The sequence below is a fragment of the Chaetodon auriga genome, chromosome 13 (assembly GCF_051107435.1).
Source record: "Chaetodon auriga isolate fChaAug3 chromosome 13, fChaAug3.hap1, whole genome shotgun sequence".
NCBI classification, from domain to species: domain Eukaryota; kingdom Metazoa; phylum Chordata; class Actinopteri; order Chaetodontiformes; family Chaetodontidae; genus Chaetodon; species Chaetodon auriga.
In genome coordinates this window covers 19,638,601-19,658,349 of record NC_135086.1, presented here as the reverse complement: position 1 = coordinate 19,658,349, position 19,749 = coordinate 19,638,601, and the positions used below count along the sequence as shown (strand labels likewise).

The 19,749-nt window shown below is 42.3% G+C and overlaps 1 protein-coding gene across 1 annotated transcript in view; it reads left to right on the top strand.

Annotated features, from left to right (window-relative positions):
• The window catches only part of klf7b (Kruppel like factor 7b), a 64,667-nt gene extending 45,386 nt beyond the window's left edge, over positions 1-19,281 (top strand). The window contains exons 3-4 of the mRNA XM_076747581.1: positions 4,194-4,317; positions 9,799-19,281. Coding sequence (XP_076603696.1) covers positions 4,194-4,317; positions 9,799-9,850 — 176 coding nt within the window. The 3' untranslated portion in view covers positions 9,851-19,281. The remainder of the gene's footprint in view (positions 1-4,193; positions 4,318-9,798) is intronic.
• The last annotated feature ends 468 nt before the right edge of the window (positions 19,282-19,749 follow it).

Sequence of the window (19,749 nt, the reverse complement as noted above, 5' to 3'; positions counted from 1 at the left end):
ACCAGCCTACCTGGAGCTCAGTATGATCAGTTGATACTGATTTATCATAGTTATGCTGGTGTCTGCATGTACTGTGGGTTATGGAAAACAAAACTGCAACAGCAAACAGCAATTTAGATTTGACTTGAATCTTTCTCAAGTTCAGTAGAATTTAGTTTTGTTTATTTATTTGTTTTGTTTTGTTTTGTTTTTTTTATATTATGTGTAACGGTATTGTAATCGACTATAAAGAAGAAGAGGAGATTTAATTTTTTTCAAGTTTTTCTCAAGTATTGGCCCTGGCCTCAAACACCAAGTTGAACTCTACTGAGCTCGTCCATCCGTCCATGTTCGAGTCACTTGTCCTGTCATGGTCACAGGGACAGTATGGTTTGTGACACATGCTGGAAGGTGAAGTCTCTCCAGCTTGTTCTCCCTCAGGGTTTCCAACAGGTTTGTCTTTCTCCTCCTAAGGGAGGCGGTCGCACTTGGTGTCTGAACCACTTCAACTGGTTCCTCTTAATTGGAAGGAGCAGTAACTTAATAACCAGGACTTCCTGAGCGCAGAGCTGCCCTGCAGAGAAACCCCATCTGACTCACGTGGATCTGCTTTCTCTTACTTTTCGGTCATCACACAAACCTTGTGGCCACATGCGTCACGCTTTCTTCCCTCATTATCATGGCCTGATACAAAGCCTTCATTACAGCAGCTGAGGCACCTCATAGTCTAGCATGAGCCTTTGACAGCATGTCTAAAGAGCAGGCCACAGATTTAACATTGGGCTTAATAAACATATTGATATTAATGCGACAAAGCCAGAGATAAATCATCTTTTATTTCACGTATTCTTCATCACTGTGGAAACCTACATCACCCACAATGCAGCTTGACTACTGACAACTCTGCTTGAATGTCAGGTGTGCTATGCTAGTACAGCTGTGGCTCGCGTAGCCTAGAGCTGTTAGCCTCAAGCAGATATGAGGAGCAGGTCTGGCAAGATCACTAGAGCAAATTTTCATCAAATTTAAAAAAAAAAAAAACTTTGAAAAGAAAGTGTGAAGACTAAATTATTGAGTGTTTCCTTCAGCTAGTGCATATGACTACATTCAAGAGGGTGTAATAAGATCACACAATTTGAAAAGCACCAGCAACTCTTCTGTTAATCTAGTTCATTGTTTCATTGCATTGCTCCCTTCCAACTGCAATGCACAGCGGTGGGAAAGCCACAAAACCCAAATCCCTGTTTTGGAAATCAGCAAACGACTGCACGAGATTTGACTGCAGAATTTGAATATGCAAATCCGGGAGAGCACAGCTCATGAGCCGGAATTCATTTAGTGCGAGAACAACTGCGTCACCTTGCAGTCACGTTGTGTCTGTGGATGAAAGACGACTCCGATCAAAGAGACACAGGAACCGGGGGGAAATAAAGGGGAACGGGGCATCATTCACAGTTGGATGTTCCTGTAGCACATCATCTTTTACTTGTCGTTGCATCACCTTGCTCTCAGAGCTGCTCTGCTCTCAGATATTAGTCCATGTGAAGGTGTACTTTCTGCAGCTTCTGTTATTCTGCCGTGATGATTCAAGATGGAGACTTGAGGCAGCTACAGTTGAGAAAAGCAATCTCACATTTAGCACACCTGTTGGAATACGATGGAGAAGTTATGGTTTGGGACTAAAGCTAAACCAAACTGGGAAGCTGCACCTGCAGATATGCCTGCATTGAAATTTTGTGCATGTATCTTCAAATGTCAAAACATAAGGGTGTGTTTCCATCAACTGCTGCATTTGAATATGTTCTCGAAGATGTAATAAGATAATTTAAAAAAAAAAGCAGTAATTATTTCTTTCCCCCTAAAGTAGCACTTAATACTCAAATTGAATTGCCATTTTGTTTTTGACATCATGTCCGTTTTTGCTGCTTTTCTTAATTTCCCTAACCAGTCACAAGCCAGAGACCTAACTGTCCCACCAACATCATTCAGGTTGCTCGGAGCAGTTCATGTTTTTTCTCAATCTTTGCCAAGTTTGTCATAACTGTTGTGGCTCTGGCACAGGAAGATGACGACTAAATCATTGTTCCTGGCTGTTCTCCAGCATCACTGAGCACCAGGCCAGACCTGTTTGAATCACTGAAAAAAAAAACAAAATGTGGGTGACAAACAGAGGTCTGGAAGCAGGTCATTCTTTATAATAATGGTTTCTATGTCGTTGGCCCAGCCGCACTTCACATCCTATTCTATTGCATCCAATTATGTTTCCACCGTATTGTGAAATGCTTCAGTTTTCAAATTGTTTTGGATTGGTGTGCATTCATGTTTGTCTCCTTAAGAAGATTGGTGTGTGCTGTGACAGGAGTGGAGGGGCTGCGGGGACATCTGGCTAACTGACTGTAAGCTGCTGTATTACTCCCCATTAGGAGTCATTAAGACCCCAATTATAGTTACCACCCCCCAGTTCTCTCTCACTCTCTCCCACACACGCACACAAACACACTACACAACAAACGACACAGAGTTACACTCATTAGGTCTGCAGTTAGGTTTGGCCATGTTTTTTCAACTATGTGCAGGGGAGAAAGGCCCGTGTTTTGAAGTGTTTCCTCTAAATCAATATTTGAAAGTTCTAAATTAAATTGATTAAAGTAACAGTCTGGCTGGTGTTTGATCCGTGTCTGTTCATTTAAATGAGGCGAATGCATCAACAGCAAAACTGTCAAACCTGGCTCAACGTTTACTGCAAAGCAATCCAACAAAGCCAATCCAGTGCCCCCCCACCCCCACCCCCCCACCCCCTTTCAACTCAAATCCACTCCACATAGTGGAAAAATAAAATGAACCACACCAACTACACACACAAACAAGGCCATTCCAAAAATGACACATTGCAAGGTTTCCTTTGAAAGACTAGCAGGGTGTTGAATTCAGTGAAAAATGAAAAGTGGAGTCTGCCTAAAACACAGAACAGAGACACAGAATTATACCTGTGCATGGAAAAAAGAATCCATTGCAGTGTGAACTATAAGTGTTTTGCTACTTTTCTCTATATATGGAGGCATAATTAGACTTAATTGAAGTGCATATTCAGTATTCTGACATATTAAAAAGCTTTGTGCAGAATTATGCCAAGAATGAATTTATGTGGATTATTTCGGAGGACAAATGAAGGCCGCTTTTACTTGGAATTCAATTTATTATTTAGTTATTGCTTTATATGCATATAGTTATACAAGAGTGAAATTATGAACCTCCATTTAATACAAGAAAATGCATCATTCTTGTTGTTCTTGCTGGTATTTTAAGTTGAGGTGTTACTTTTTGGGGTATAATTTTGGCGGAAGACCAGATTTACTGCTTTATCTGCTGATCCCACACACACACACACACACACACACACACACACACACACACACACACACTCACTCACTCACACTCGCACCCATAGAGAGAAACACACTCTCATACAGGCATTTACACAGTCAGACATCATCACGTCCCATCTGAAGACAGTCTGCTTCTGCACACTACACACACACACACACACACTCACACACACACACACACACACACACACACCTCTAGCCAAAAGATACACACACGCACACACACACACAGCTGGAAGGCTTTCTATCATGGAGAGATAACTACAGGCTGAGAACAATAGACCATCTCTTCTCCCATCTGGTGAAGTGGGGGATGAAACTTCATTTACATTTCAGATCCCACCACCTCAGGGTGTGTGTGTGTGTGTGAGTGTGTGTGTGTGTGCGGGCAGGGGGGGGTAGGGGGCGGAGGTATGGTGATAGAGGGAACAAAACGAGATTCATTTCAGGGTGAATTTGGGATTATGAATTAACACGCCGCGTGCTGAAAGACTTCATTTACAGCTAATTGAGTGTATTGGCTCATTGAAATGGCTGTTGTGTTAAAACTGGTCTGCCTGCCTGGCCCCTGGGCTGTGTGTGTGTGTGTGTGTGTGTGTGTGTGTGTGTGTGTGTGTGTGTGTGTGTGTGTGTCTGTCTGGGTATGGAAAAAGCCAGGGGTGGTAACCTGTATATTAGTGAACAGCTGTAGTTTAGACGTGTGAAATTAGATGTAGAAATTATAATAAAACGTGACACCTCCTCTCTCTCTCTCTCTCTCTCTCTCTCTCTCTCTCTCTCTCTCTCTCTCTCTTGCTCTTTCCGTCTCTCTCTCTCTCTCTCTTTTAGGTGAGAAGCCCTATAAGTGCTCATGGGAGGGCTGTGAATGGCGTTTTGCCCGCAGTGACGAGTTGACACGACACTACCGCAAACACACCGGAGCGAAGCCATTCAAGTGCAACCACTGCGACAGGTAAACATTCAGTGTGCTTTACACTTGCAGGACATTGGTGCCCCTCACCTCTCAAGGACCTGGGTTCAACCTGTGTTTCCCAACAAGTATATGTTTTGTTCAGAGTGATAAAAGTGGACAAAGCTGGCAACATCATAGAGCTATGCCTGTACTGAACTCACAGAAAATGATTTTCATTTGTTAACTCGTCCATTCTTTTTATTTAAATCAATGGAGTGATGGAAATGCTACAGTACCACGGCATAGCTAAGTTTTATTTCCACAGCAATTGGGCTCCAACGCATCCAAAACAATAGTAAATGATAAATGAAACAACATTTTTTTCATTCAGGCTCACGCTTTCACAGACCAATCTCCAACAAATGTGACATTTAGAAAATAAAATCCCTTAAAGAAACACTTAAAAGAAAAAAAAAATAGTGCAACTGAGTCAGTTTGAAGTTCAGACGCAATGTGATCATTTTCTCCTTTAGCAGCTGTGTACAGGTGGAGCTCAGGTGAGTTCCTATCTGGACTCCTGATGATGAAGACTGTAGCTTATAGTGCAGTCGATTCAATGATAAGGAATCTTGCTATCTGAAATTAAGTTAGTTCCTCATGGAATCACATGATGTGTCGAATGCATGTAAGACAAACGTTATTTTGTTTCTGTCCAGAAAAAGATTGGAAAATGATCCACTTCTAAGTCATGTTATCTGGCCAGTGAAGGAAGATTTTAGCCATTGATACTGCATCAATTCATTTTTTCACCAGCCCGAGCTCAGTGGAAAAGGTAGGAAGACGATGACAGGGTGTGTGTTTCACAATAAAAGCAGAGTAAGTCTCCGTGTGGACAAAAGCCAAAGACGTAACATTGTGCACGGCTGTGGATCAGGAGGTCGAGCAGGTTGTCCACTGATCATAGGGTTGCCGGTTTGATCGCCATCTCCTCCTGTGCACAAGTCAAAGGGTCTCTGGGCATGAATGAGAGGTAAAACAGTAAAGTGCTTTGGATAAAAGTGCAGCATAAACACAGTCATTTACATCATCTCTGCTTGGTGTTTGGTCCTCAAGGTAGAGTGTGTGGTCGTGTGTGTGTGTGTGTGTGTGTGTGTGTGTGTGTGTGTGTGTGTGCCCCTGTGCTGGCACTTAAATGGATTCTGGCTATTGGCAGACTGGTCCCAGCTAATTGAGTGGCACCAGATGCCAGCTCCACTTTAACATACACTCTCTCTGTATGTGTGTGTGCCTGCACTACCTTTCTGATGAACAACACACATGCACACACACTTTTGCCCTAGAGACAGTGTAATTGGCTGTTGTGGGTTCCCTCTAGTTTAGGTTTTAGACATAAAACCCTCCAGAAACCTGCTGGAAGCTTCTAATCCTGGCTAAGAGCTGGGACTGTATTAGCTCCTTTTTGGCACAGACAGACAGACACACACACACACACACACACACACACACACATACACACACAGGCATACAGAACACAAAGGCGTTTAGATGCAAAGTCATATCGACACACACGAACATTTAAAGGCCCAGACATAACAATGACACACTTGAACACACAGTGACACAGCCACAAGATGAGTCACAATCAGGGCCGTGCCCACTTCAGAGTCTCCACAGAGTGCTGAAGTGGGAGACGTTGTTTTGGGTGTCCAGTGCTCCTGAGGTAAAACTCCTGCTCATTTTCTGCATTGACGACATTGTTGGTGAGCAATTGGAGCTCTTCAAGGCTCAGATGAGCGTTAAACTGATCGACTCGTCACTGCAAAGGATGAACATCTGCGCACATCTAAGCCAGAGTGTATTAAAATGTGCAGAGAGAAAGCAGTCATTTCAGGAAGAAACATCCAATCACAGAGAGTAGATTCTGTCACATGTCCTGGAAAAAAACAATCTAAAGCTAAAGATTGTGCTATATTGCTACCAACTGTAACAGTGAAGTCTTCTGAATCCGCTACAGCAAGCGTCCAAGCTAGCGTAATGGCTGTGGGAATTCCAGTGTTGGTCAGTCAGTCGGTCCACCACAGTCCTCACAGTCAGCCTCACCCTGACTGTAGACTCTTAAGGTGCTTTCAGACATTGTTTTCAGTGTACACACAGCTCACGGCTCTTTGTTGCTCTATTTAGAGTTCACGATGATTCACCTTTTCCATCGACGCATCTCTCCACGTGACCATGACAGCCACAGAAACTACAGTGACGGAAACGATAAGGGAGCTGATTTTACAGGCCTTAACAGCTCCCTGAATTATTCACCTCTTCATCAGCGGAGAACAGACAGATCAATGACCAGAACGGGCATCATCTCCAGAGTTTATCCGGTCTGGGACAATAAACAGTGTTTATGTTACCACTTAGGAAAACTTGCTGTATTAATCGTTTCACATTGCAAACCATTTCCTCTATTTTAAGCTACAATCTGCTCTATTTAGCTGCATAATGAGATTACAGAAGGTGGATAGCAGCAGCCTGTGGTGTACAGACGGCAGACGGACATAGACGGCGGTGGCGGAGCGCCCTGTTGCCACTGATGCAAAGTACAGACCACCAATGTTGCTGCGGCAACCATTCAGTGTTTGAAAGCACCTTTAATCTTGTTTTCACGTTTCCAGTATTTCCCTTTAGGCTTCTTGATGCTCAGATTACAAGGGGGGTGGAAATATGCTTAACATAGCCAGGATGAACCTCAGTGCTTACAGTAGTCTACACACACACACACACACACACACACACACACATGAAGACACACATCTGTGGTGGGTGGAGCCCACCAAATATTACCATGAGAATGGCAAAAAATGGCAGCCATGGAGAGGTTAACATTAGATAGAATGTTCAATCTGACACAATTTCTCCTGGGGAAGCACACACACACACACACACACACACACACACACACACACACACACACACACACACACATATGAGGCAGTCTGTCATTAATCCTGCCTAATCAAGTGGGGACCCCCTGATGTTTCCATGGAGCTGGTAGGAGGAGGAGTGATGAGGAGGAGGACAAAAAGAAGTGAGGAGGAGAAGGGAGAGTTTAGAGGAGGAGAAGAGGAGGATAAGAAGGAGGGGTGGAGGGGATGGGGTGTTACCAGCTGGTGTGGCTGCTCCACACCCCCAACAGTGACACAGTAACTGGCATGGCCATCTGTCCAGCCACGCACGCACGCTCACACACACACACACACACACACACACTCACACACACACACACACACACACACACACACACACAGATTGGTGAAGGTGTACAGTAGGTACCACATGGCCGGCTAAAGGTTGAGGGGAAACACTAGAGCGCAGACAACAGAGATGAGAGCAAAGTTCAGCTGTGCACTGACACCGTGTTCACAGTAATGCTTTGAAATCCGAAAACTTGGGTGAATTAACATGTCAAAGGGGTCCTGACCACGCTGTGATTTCAGCTAATGTTCTAGAAACTCACTGAAACACAAACGGCAGAAAACGACAGCTGAGTATCTGAGTGGCGTCAGTAAGGCGCTGACAGCAGAGACCTGAGCAGCTGAACATCGACGCAGACGAGTCAGCACTCACGGGTTTATGTGCACTTTATTCTTGTTTTTTATTTTCTCATTTCATTTTTCAAATTTGCAGGTTCTGCTTTGAGTGGATTGGCTTTCAGTTGAATTTGTGAGGATAATGTCGTGCTCATGTTGATCATTTTCAGGGGGTTTGCCAGGCTCAGTGTGTGGCTGCACCCTAATTACTGTACTCTGAGGTTTCCTGCAGGAGCTGATCACTGACATTAACAGAATGGCTCATAGGAGACAGCAGACTTTTACTGCAGCGTGACAAACTTTCTATTGTACTTTGGAGCATTCAGCTCTGTCTACTTGTATCTGGATAGAACAACAGCCTGCCTAAACACACACACTCACACACACACGTAGAATGGCTTGGACTAATTAATAATGAATAAAGCCTGTGGCAAATTGAATTTTTAATTTCTCATTTTATTCTCGCCCACATTTTGTTTTGGTTCTCCTTTAGTCATATCATTTGTGAGTCATTTTATTGTGGATGTTCAGCTTTCATGTCCTCGCAATGGTGTAATAAAATGAAAATACTCGTGACATTGAGACTCGTATATTGAACATCAGCAGCACCTGGTTTCATGTCTTTCTCACACCAGGTGCAGTCACTGCTGAGTTAAATGACCCAGCATCAGGAAGTACCGCCAGCCTGTGTGCATCAATGTCCACGTTCACGAGGCATATCTAATTAGTTTCTACAATAGTATTCTACTCAGAGCGCAGTGGAGGTCTGGCTGTGATTTATGGTCGTGTTTGAGTTGTATTTAAGGAAATCACTGAGCTTGAATTCAAAGTCTTCATGTCTGGGTTTCACTGGTGTGACATTCTCAAGTAAGGCTGCTGAAATTCACAGTACCGTAGTGCTCTGCATTACTACATTTGTGTGTTAAGCTGTCAGCTCTGTCTTCCTCCTCCAATCTCTCTGACTGGCTTCATGTTGAAATAATACTCTTACCTTTAGCTTTTCCACGAGGCTTTATTCATCCATTGAAAGTATGACTCCTCTGTGGCTGCCATAGAAACTACTTTCTATTCTATTGGAATATGACTTATTACCGCATGTTAGATAACTCAGAGGTCATTTTTGAGGGGGAATATCAACATCCATGTCTCCCTCAGCAGACACTGACTCAGGTGAAGCTGGTGAAGTTAGCACGTCTAATATTCATGTGTTTCATTGCTATTTAATCCAAAAGGCTGGCAAAACACTGCAAAGAGTGTACTGTTGGATGTACAATCATGTGAGACACTGTGGCTGTCTTCAACAAATATTAGCTCATTAGCCTAAGTGGGTAATGTTAGCTATTGTGAATCACATGCCTCGTACAATAAACAGAATGTCATGAATTCTCAAGTTCCCATCTTCAAATTTTATAATCAATGAAGTTTTAATGCTGAACTGAATCAGAGCACTTGATGGAGAGTTCAGTGGGCTTTAGACTAACAAGAATTCCCAGCAAATACACAGAGCCAGTGTGGAGTGTAAGGGGGGGCTGGAAGTGTGGAACGTTTCCAGCAAATACACATTGCCAGTGGGAAGTTCAAGGGGCCTGAAATTATGGAGACTTCCCAAGAAATATACAGTGCCAGTGGGTATTTCAGGGGGCCTGGGAATGTGGCCCATTGACAACTAATATACAGAGCCAGCGGCACTGATCAGCAACAGTTGCTTGATATATTATGTTTATTTTGTGTAAACCTCCACTTAGCTGCACTTTTGCAGGTCATGACAATTTCAGTTATATAGATTTATGTAAGATGTTTTCTTCTTTTACTCATTTAATTGAAATGTGCTTGAATAAAATTTCATTTTAACATTCTCTCTCTTGTAATCGCTTTTCCTGTATCATTTGCAGATATTTCCTGCATCCCTGGGGTGTTATTTGGGATATTTCTGACACAGTTTCTCTGTTTCTCCCTGCAGGTGTTTCTCTCGGTCAGACCACCTGGCCCTGCACATGAAGAGGCACATCTGAGGGCAAAAAGAGCAGGAGTGGGAGAGGGGAAGAAGCAAGAGGAGGAAGAGGAGGAGAGATAGGAGGAGAGAGGGATAGGCAGTCAAGCTACCAACCGCCCGCCTCGTTCACCCCGTCTGTAAACCAGTCCACGGCCGTGACGCCGCGCATCCACCCGAGAGGGCCGTCAGTCCGTTCGATCTTGGAGATGGGGATTGGAGGAAAAGGAGGAGTAGCTAGATTGTTGTTTTTCTTTAAAATTACACACTCACACACTTGCAATAGTAAACACTCCACACACCCGTCTTTGAATGCATCATCCCGGTGAACCCCGGCCACTCTCACGTGGCTCTGGGGGCTTGGACACTGCCAAACCAACATACACTTAACTCGCTGATTAAACATTACGCCGCCTTTTTTTCTTTGTCTATATTCAGTGTGTTTAAACCATACAGCAACCGGGTTAGGAGATAGTTCATTGGAAAACTTTAAATATCCATGTAGACAGTTGTTAGTGCTTTACTGGCTTTTGAGATCAAATACTCAACTTTTTTCGTTGTTTTTTAATGTTTCTCATATTCGGAACATCAAAAACCATCATCTGCCGCGGTCAGCTTCAGTAATCTATGTGAAGAAAACAACAATGCCAAATCTGCAGGAGAGAGACTGTATGGATTGACTTCTAGCATAGCTGACAATCGCATCCAGGGCTCAGACACTGGGTGTTTCCGTGCACCCATGGGACCTCGGTCAGCGAGGTGCTGCTGCAGCTCTCAGGCTCTCCTCCAGTGGGTGTTTGCATCTCTCACCTTCACTGAGACGCCTGCTGCCTCCGCAGGCCATCTGACAGAAATGCGCAGCGACACTTTCTTCCCTTTTTTTCTACTTAGAGGACAATAATTCTTCTTATTGTTGTTATTACAAAGAATGACACTTTGTTCTTTTCTCGCTCGGAGAAAATGTCTTAAAACTCACTGAATTGTGTTTGGAGAAAAAAAAAACTGAAAATCTGAGATGACTTCAACAGAATGTGTGGGATGAGAAGGAGAGCGTTGTTGGTCTTTTAATCCCCATGTGCGCTGGCTGTGCTTCTGCAATCTGTAAGCAACCGATGGATGAACAAGAAACAGAATCACACCAACTCTCAGAGAAGGGATGTGTATTTTCTTTTTTGGACTATAATAAAGCCAGAAAGCAGAGAGGTCTTCAGTTTTTGTGCTGCTCTTTCTGCCCTGCGATTCACTCCAGCTGAACAACAAAACCCTTGCATGACCCTCCGTGGTCTCGCACTCTACCAGAGTCAAGGCGGAGGACTCGCTAAGAACTGGAAACCTGTTTTTCTTCTTTTTGTTGCTTTTCGTTGATTCTGAACGTCATCTTGGAGCGTTTTCACAGACTCTTAGATCCCATCTCCCTGGCAGCACTGCAGGGCAAGAACAGAGGCTGAAGAGCTGCTTTTTATTTATTCACGTGGGACTTATGACGCCAACCGACCTTTGTGTGGTGGTGCCGAACAGACGCGGTCGCATCGGCCCGGTCAAATTTGCCTGTTTCGTATCCATTGACTGCACTGACTTTTTTTCAATGTTATCTGTGCTTTTTTTTTTCTACAGCGAAAAAAAGAACACAAAGAAAAAAAATCATAAAAAGACTCAAAAAAAAAATGCAACACAAAAACAATTCTGTCTCGCTCTACACATTGTATACAGAACAAGCACACATACTCCGTCCACACACACGCACACACGCAGACTTACACTGCAGTTTCTTTGCTCGCAGCTCCTCTTGAGATAAGACTAATAAGATTTAGAAAAATAATTATTAAACTAATGAACAGAGTTGGAAAACAAAACACTGCATGGCAGGCTTTATTGCAAACACACACACACACACACAGCAGCTCATGTACACACACACGCACACGCACACTGTTCCTGGAATTATATGTTCTGCTCCCAGATCTTTTTTCACAGTAGGAATTTAGCAACTGTTGTTTAGTAGAAGAGTGTCTTAGCTCTCGGCTGGAGGTAACAAACGATTCCAAATCCTTTGAAGTGAGAAATCAGCTTGTTCTCAGTTCCAGCAATCACCCACATATCCCTCGCTACAGTTTGTGCCTCTCATTTAATCAGCGTTTTCACTTCAGATACTTGGGTTACATTGTTGGGTACAATTGATGGTATAAGCCATGGTTTTCATCAAAAATAAATGAAAGTAAAACAATTGCAGCAGCTCTTTTATGGAAACTCACAACATTGTCGAAAACATGACAATAATCCACACTTTTATCCCGCTTCTCGTGTACAGTCAATTTTAATCCTCAAGATGATTCCCCGTCTCCTGACCCAAACAAAGAAAACAGCCACGGTAAATATGCTTTCCAGTCATGAAAAGTGCTGAAAAATTGACTGGAACATTGGAGGATACAGTTCTTTAACACAGGAAACAGGTTGTTCGGCAAACTGTCAACTCTTTAAACTTACAGCCGGCTGCTGACATTCCAGTTTCATCTTTGTTCTCACAAATAAGATGAAGCAAAAAATGTAAAGGTACCTTGTGAGATTTTCAAGTAGTGCTATTGTATCGTTTTTACAATTTGATTAAATGGTGAACAAACACATTCTTATGTGTAGGAACACAGGAATTCCTGCTGATTGACAGTTGGCAGAAGTAATGTGCAAAGAAACAAAACAGTGCCCCAAGAAAAGCAAGAAAGACGAAGACTGCTAGCTAGCTATCATGTCAGTAAACAATGCAGGATTTAATGTATTTCAAAAATTGGCTCTTGTAAATGTTCCATGAGAGTTTGACCCCAAAAATACACAATGTATTTTGGTGAGAAACATGAAAAGTAAACATTACATTGTTTAAAAGAAAATTCTTCGGGGTATCTTTAAAATCAGTTTAACCTGAGGGATGATGAAAAATGTGTTCAGGATATCTTGAGCCACTTTAAAAACTGCTCACAAACCAACATAACCAGCATTAATGTTGTTGATATTTTGTGCAGAATTCAGTTTGAACAAAACCAAAAAGAAAATTCAGTTGTGGTAAGTAAATCAAATTTAATTTTGACCTACTAATTAGCAACATAAAGAAGTAAATTGATTTATTTTAATGCCAAAAACCTGTGGGCTGGTTTCCTTACAGTTGTTTGCTAACTTGCTAGCTAGCAAGGCAGCTAGCCAACTAGCTACCTTGTGACGATGTGTACAAGACGACTGACGACTGAAGGAATGTCGTTTTGCCTTGCTGTTTAGAGGTCTGTGGGAATGTCTTCAAAACCAGTAAGTTTTGTTAATCTGGCTGCTGGGTTTTCAAAGCTAAAGGCTTCTTAATGTTTGATGAAAACTGTGACTTTTATCTTTGACCTGAATGTAATCGCTGATACTAAAATCTCTAATGTATAAAATGATACATGAGAGGTGAAAATGCAGCTTCCTTTGTTCAATGGTTGCAGAAAAAATAAACTCGCCTTGCAATCAGAGCATTACTGATACCGCCAACACCAACACTGACACCGCTGCTCCATCCGCCCACCACCACCTATATGCCCTGTAGCACATGCAAACAGTCTAATACTCACTGCTGCTGACTGGTGCGGCTGGGTGAGGGTGCAGGGTTCCTGAAGCTGGCGGGGGATTTCACATCCCAGGATGCCCAGTCATCGTGCCAGTTGGCCTTGCCAGCCTTCATTAGGTGAAACAGTGAAAACATTCCCCTTCAAGGGGGTTTATGGTGCAGCTTCGAACAATCGATACCAAAAACCTCCAGCGTGGAACTGCCCTTTAGCCACGGGCAGAGTCTCCCCGGTCAGGAGAGATCAGCAGGAGACCGTCTCCATATGAGGCCTCTGTATCCAGCGGCAGCTTTCTCTACTAACTCTCTCTTTCTGCTAGATGCGACGTAAAGCAACCCACGTTTGGGATGAATCCAGTGTTTCACTTTTGATTTCATTTCATTGTTAGGTTTCTGTTACAAAAGCTGTATTGATGGTTGTTTTCTTCAGCTTGGGTGATGCAAAGTCATGCCAAAATGTTGAGACATGCAATGGGATGTAGAAAGAGCCCTCCAATATAGGACGTACAATCATAGAGGGATGGGGATCGTAGCACTTTTGTGAGGCTTTTGATGGCATGAATGTGTATATGTGTGTATGTGTGTGTCCCCGTTAGGCATACTGTGAGGGAGGCAGTGATTCAGCAAAGTGGTTGTTAACTGCTGAACGTGTGTGCAACCATGTGGGACAAATGTTGGTTGATACATTTGCTGATGAAAATGCTTTGAATCTAAGCAATGGCTGATAATGTGTTAAGCTTTTTGTTGAGACCCTCGATTCATTCACACGTTCATTCAATCATACAAGTCATGGAGCTTGATGAGTTGAGTCAAAGGAATGCAGAGCTTGCATTTTGTATTAGAGCGCACTAAAATCAGACTCCTCTCTCTTTACATTTCTGAAGGACATTTAGGGCCCTTTATTTTCTATTTTCTTTTCCCCTCCCCAGTCATCTCAGAATTTGTTCATATTTCTTCTGATAATGAAAAAAAAAAAAAAAAAAAAAAAAAAAACGGGTAAAAAAAAAAAAAGAATACAAATATCTGGATGTAAATCAGATCTTTAAATACCATTTGCGGCACAGACAGTGTAGTTTAATAATTTTATTGCCAGATGCATAATCAGCAGCTCATTTGCATTCCGTCCCCATTTGTCTTGTCACTCTTTTACCTTATGTTCCCGCTAACACCACGAGAGGAGCTCATTGACGGAAAACCGACAGGATCAGTGTCTTCTTGTGAAGAAAGCAACTGTTGCATGTATGGTGACTTCAAACTGAAACTGAATCACTTTAAAAATTAAAACTCATCTGGTTCTTTCAAACCATCCTGGCATTTTGGGGAAAAAAATCAATAAACAACAAAAACGATGAGCCTTAAGTACACTCAAAAGCGAATGTGTCACTTTCAGAGCATTTTTGTGTTGCTTTTTACGGATGACTCATTGGACAACGTGCCCCGAACCACAGAGACATACTGAGGTGTTGAAGATTTCATGTACCAGATTTCATGAAGTGCTGGCCTGCGTGCAACAAATAGAACTCGCAGTTCTTGTCCTCTTTAATTAAAATCCCTCTTGACATCAAACATCTCAAAGTCGCTTGAGATACACTTTCACATTTCTTTTCCTCTCAGCCTGTTGCAGTAGGTTTTCTGTCACATTGTTACTCTTGGTCTCCGTCCTCTCCCATCTCTCAGGCTCCTCCAGGCCAGCTAGCTGCCGTCCCACAGCTCTGATTAGCATTAGTACTCCTCTCGTTGCAGTTCAGTTAATGAGATAGCTCTGAGTCACAGGGAAACTGAGCGGTCTGGAGAAAAAAATACAACAGGGTCCTTGAGCCGGACCGATTCCAGCGCTCTGTACCCTGTGGACAGATTTGATGTAGAACAAACAAAAGCTCCTGTTAGCATAGAGAAATGCCAGGAGACAGTGAGATATTTGTCAAAGAGACTAAACTGTGATGAAAAAAGGATTTAAAAAAATCATTTACCCACATGAATATCCAAATCATTAAATCAGCCCTTGCATTTTATCTCATGGATTACAGATAAAATAAATTAGCATTTATCTGCAAAGTCCCAACAGATTTTTAATCCATTGTGTGTCCCCCAACCCTCCCTTCTCCTTCACAATTGAAGTGCCATTCTTGTTTCCTTCCACCCCTCCATCCTCACCCCATCTCTCCCTGTCTGTCCACAGCAGTTGTCCATGCACTATCAGCTGCAGGAATGCTGAATGCACACTTTACACACTTTGCCCAAAGATTTGCATATTTGCAAGTTAACTGCTGTGAATGTAGTAGACGTAGAGGAAAGAGCAGAGAGGCAGACATGCAGAAAAGGAGTACTGGATGGAAGGTGGAAGGAGAGGGACTGTTTTTCTTACATGGTTGTCCCATTAAATCTTAATTACCAGTATGCTCCGACTCTTCATGCTTCATAACATTCTCAGTCTCTTGTCTACTGTCAGCTGGAGCCGAGCTCATTGTTCACAAATGTAAAATAATGTTCTCATGGTCTTATAGGGTGCCCGGTATAGTGGCGCTAGCAGCTTAAGCAGGAGTGAAGAAGCTTTAGTTTAAGTTAGCTTCTTAGCACACTGAGAATAGCATCATTAAGTGTCATATTTAAAAGTCATAGATGGGCTGAAGTCTTTGGAAATGTTAAACAGCCGACTGTGGAAACCAACGTCACATCACCAACTTCAAACAAGTTCGCCAAATATCAAATGGTTAGAGTTCAGAAGAAATCCAGATGAGGAGTTACTAAAGGCATTTTCACACTGGCAGGTTAGTCCAAATCTAGCAATGGTTTGCCTGAAAACTTGCTAATATGAAGGGTTTTTTTTTTTTGTTTCCCAAACTCAGGTGCAGAAATAGAAACTGCTCTTAAATCCACTTGAATGATGTTCATCTGAAATCAGTACCAGGTGAACTGCAGTACGGTTCATTACTATGACATTATCACTGGCATTCTTGCCTTGTTTGCAGGAAATAATGTGAGGTCAAAATGGCTTTTGATTGTGTATTTCAAAAGCTGCACCAACATCATATCTCGACAACAGGTACAAAGTCACACCTTGGTCAGGGACACAATAGTTCCACAGATCATTGGCTTGTTGCACAAAATTTGCAACATCCATGCTGCAGGTTGAGCTAATTTCCTCTAGTGTTTATTTTGACATGTTACACTCATGAAAACAACACTATAGAACTTGCACATGTATCTACAATTTGCAATTGACCATCATTTGTGAGACAGAAGACTGTAAACTGTATGTAAGCAGTGATTGCTGATTGCTTCTGTAACTCATGCCCCAGTGAACAAATGTGAAAGCAAACCAGGGTTCGGAGATGGAAGGCAAACAAACTCAGGTCCTGAATCAAACCAACAAACCCAGTGTGAAAACCGCCTTTAGACATCACCTTTGACCACAGGCAGTTGTTTGGACACAGTCCTTTGAAGAACCAGGCTTCAGTTTCCATAGTTTTCCACCTTATCACCCTGAAGAAGGATTGTCACTTTAGGCAGCTTTTGTAAATAGCGTGAGATCTTACATACAGACCGCTCTGTGTGAAATTAACTGTACATGGCGACAGCACCGTCTCAGACATTTCAGCGTTTCTATAGATCTGCTTTAGTTCTTGCAAACATTGCACTACATGATCATACTTAGCTATTGCACTCTCCATGTGCACGCACTGCTAGCGTAGTCTGTTGGAGCACTCTGTCAAATATCCACTTAACATTTGTTACACATCCAGGATGCACCTTCCACCAAGAACCATTTCCTACAGGTCCAGTCGCGATAGATCAGAGTGACATATCAACTTAAACCTCCAGTGAAAAGCCTTTTTCATCACCATTAATCTGGGGGATTTTGTTGTACCGTACAAACATTCAGTCCTGCCGTGACTTGGTTAAACTTGGTTTCAGTGGCATCCCGGAGTGACTCTGTCTGTCTGTAACTACTGTGTTTGTCCATGCTTGATGTGTCAGTATATAAGAGATTCACAGGTCTTTACCCCTCTCCTTGTGTCTGTATATTTCACCTCACCCACACCAAACCCTCTCCACCAAAACCACAACCATCAGAGTCCTCTGGGGCAGAACATGCTGATAGTCTTCAGATATCCAGCTGTTTTAGGAAGTATTCTCAAGAGCTATGCAGCTTGGGAGCTCCAAGCAGTTCATTGGTGAGACTGCAATAACTTTTCCACCTTGCCAGCTAAATGTCCTCAGTCAGCCCAGCCTTGTAGGTGCTTGTCCATCTCTGTCACTTTATCTGCTTAGTTAGACCCTAATGTCTGATACATATTTGTGGGCTAGTTTAAGAACTTCTTTTTTGGCCAGTTGGTCCCCCTCTCAGTGCATGCAAAAAGGATTGGTATCCAAAATATTCTGCTTGTGTGTGGTGCAAAGCTCAGGCCAGTATTATATTGAAGGAAATCGGCAAACTTAGTAATGGATTTTTTTTGCTGATAAACTTGAGCTCTCACAGGACCACAGATCTTCTGCCTTGCAAAATGTGTTGTTTCAAATTTTACAATCCTCAACAAGTCTGGAAAATATTCAGACGTGTGGATAACTAACCATCTGCCCGCTCTGCTACAAGATTTTTCTTTTTTCAGGGGTGAAACAAGAGAAGTAATCTCCTGCACACTGTAACCCCTTGCAGGCTATTTATTGGAAGCTACAATTTCTGTCCACCTACACGCCTGCATCTTAAATAGAGCTGTAGAAAAAAGTGTTTTTGTTTTACTGCGACTTATTGATGGGATAGATAATAACCCCACCATTGGGTAATGATTACAACAGTTCTCGCATACCCATAGTCTTAACAGGTGTGACCAAAGAAACCCTCAACAGCGTTTCAGATGTCCATTAGTGATTCACTGTGTGGGGGGTTCTTTAGTTCTGCTTCCTAAATTGTTACTTAAAATTTAAATTCTGTTCTTTCCTCTGCATAGTGTTCTTATTGGTTATGACAACATGTTGCTGCCAATCAGCTGCTTTTCAGAGATCCAAAAAGTTTCCGTCAGGTTCAAGTGCCAAACAAAAGTTTCAGGTCATTTTGGTTAAATTTGAAGTTTTAGAAATGCACATGATGCTCATCTCGCTTGCTAGATGTTGTTGTGAAGCTGTATTAATTGGAGACCCCATTTCCAAAACCTCTGCAATGCATCTGGTGAGTGACATATTATCATAATCAATGGGAATGATGGTAAAATAAGACTCACGTAAATGCAGAAAAACGGCGTTCCCCTTTAAAATAGTAAGCATTTGCACCCAAACTAACTACTGTGACAGAGACAGGATTTTGGTGCCAATCCTCATGCTGCACAATGGGAAAAGTAACCAATTCAGCGTCATCATTTAACAAGAGCTGTATTTTAGCACCTTTATATCATCCAGTGTGTGTACACAGTGAACTCAAACCATAACAGTTATGGAATCACAATGACATATTTCCTGGGATGATTTGTCACGTAGGGAAAAGAGAAGACAGCAGATGTGTTTTTACCTCTCACCTGTCCGACAGGGGCTCTGTTACTCGATACCTTTCATATCAACCTTCAATCCATGAACCTTCACTCCACACCTGCCGTCCTCTCCTCTGTCACCGTCACTTCTGTTGAGTTTTTTGATTTTTTATTTTGAGTTCTCTTGTTTGACTTACAATTTTTTGCTGTACAAAGTGTTTAAAATATTATTTGTATTATATGATGTTAGTATGGTAATGTTCTTTATTAAGGAAGAAGAAAATTTATTTTTGTTACTGGTCTGTTTCATAATTCTTTTCTAAATTGGTATTGTAAGATATCTATGCAAGAACTGTTAAGTGGAGCATTTTTATTTAAGAATGTAATATGTGTAATAAATGGTAGAATCTGGTCACGGCTCTCTTGTATTTTGTTCCGTCGAAGGTTTTTTAGAATAACTTTGGTGAACCTTTCAACATGCTTAAAAAATGTTGCTCTTTTACTGAGCTACGCTAACGTAACACTTAGCTTGTCCAAGCCAGTCCATAGTCCTTCTTTGTTCAAATGCATTCTAAAATTCAAGTGAAGTTAATCTGAGGCTTCAGTCTGAGTTACATCCTGTTTATTAAGGCTTGTTACCAGGACAAAACACTTGCAATAAACCTACACAAGACCGCCAGGATGAAGATTCAGTTTGGCTGACTCAGACCAAAGCCTCATGTAAGCTTAAGCTGAACTTTGGTGAAGCTCTCCAAGATAAAGGACAAAAGCCGTTGTTTGTCTGTTCCCTCTAGAACGACCCACAGAAACATTTACTGATCTGACACCACGATGTCTGATCTGACACCACTATGTCCTCCAAAGCTGCTACAAATCACT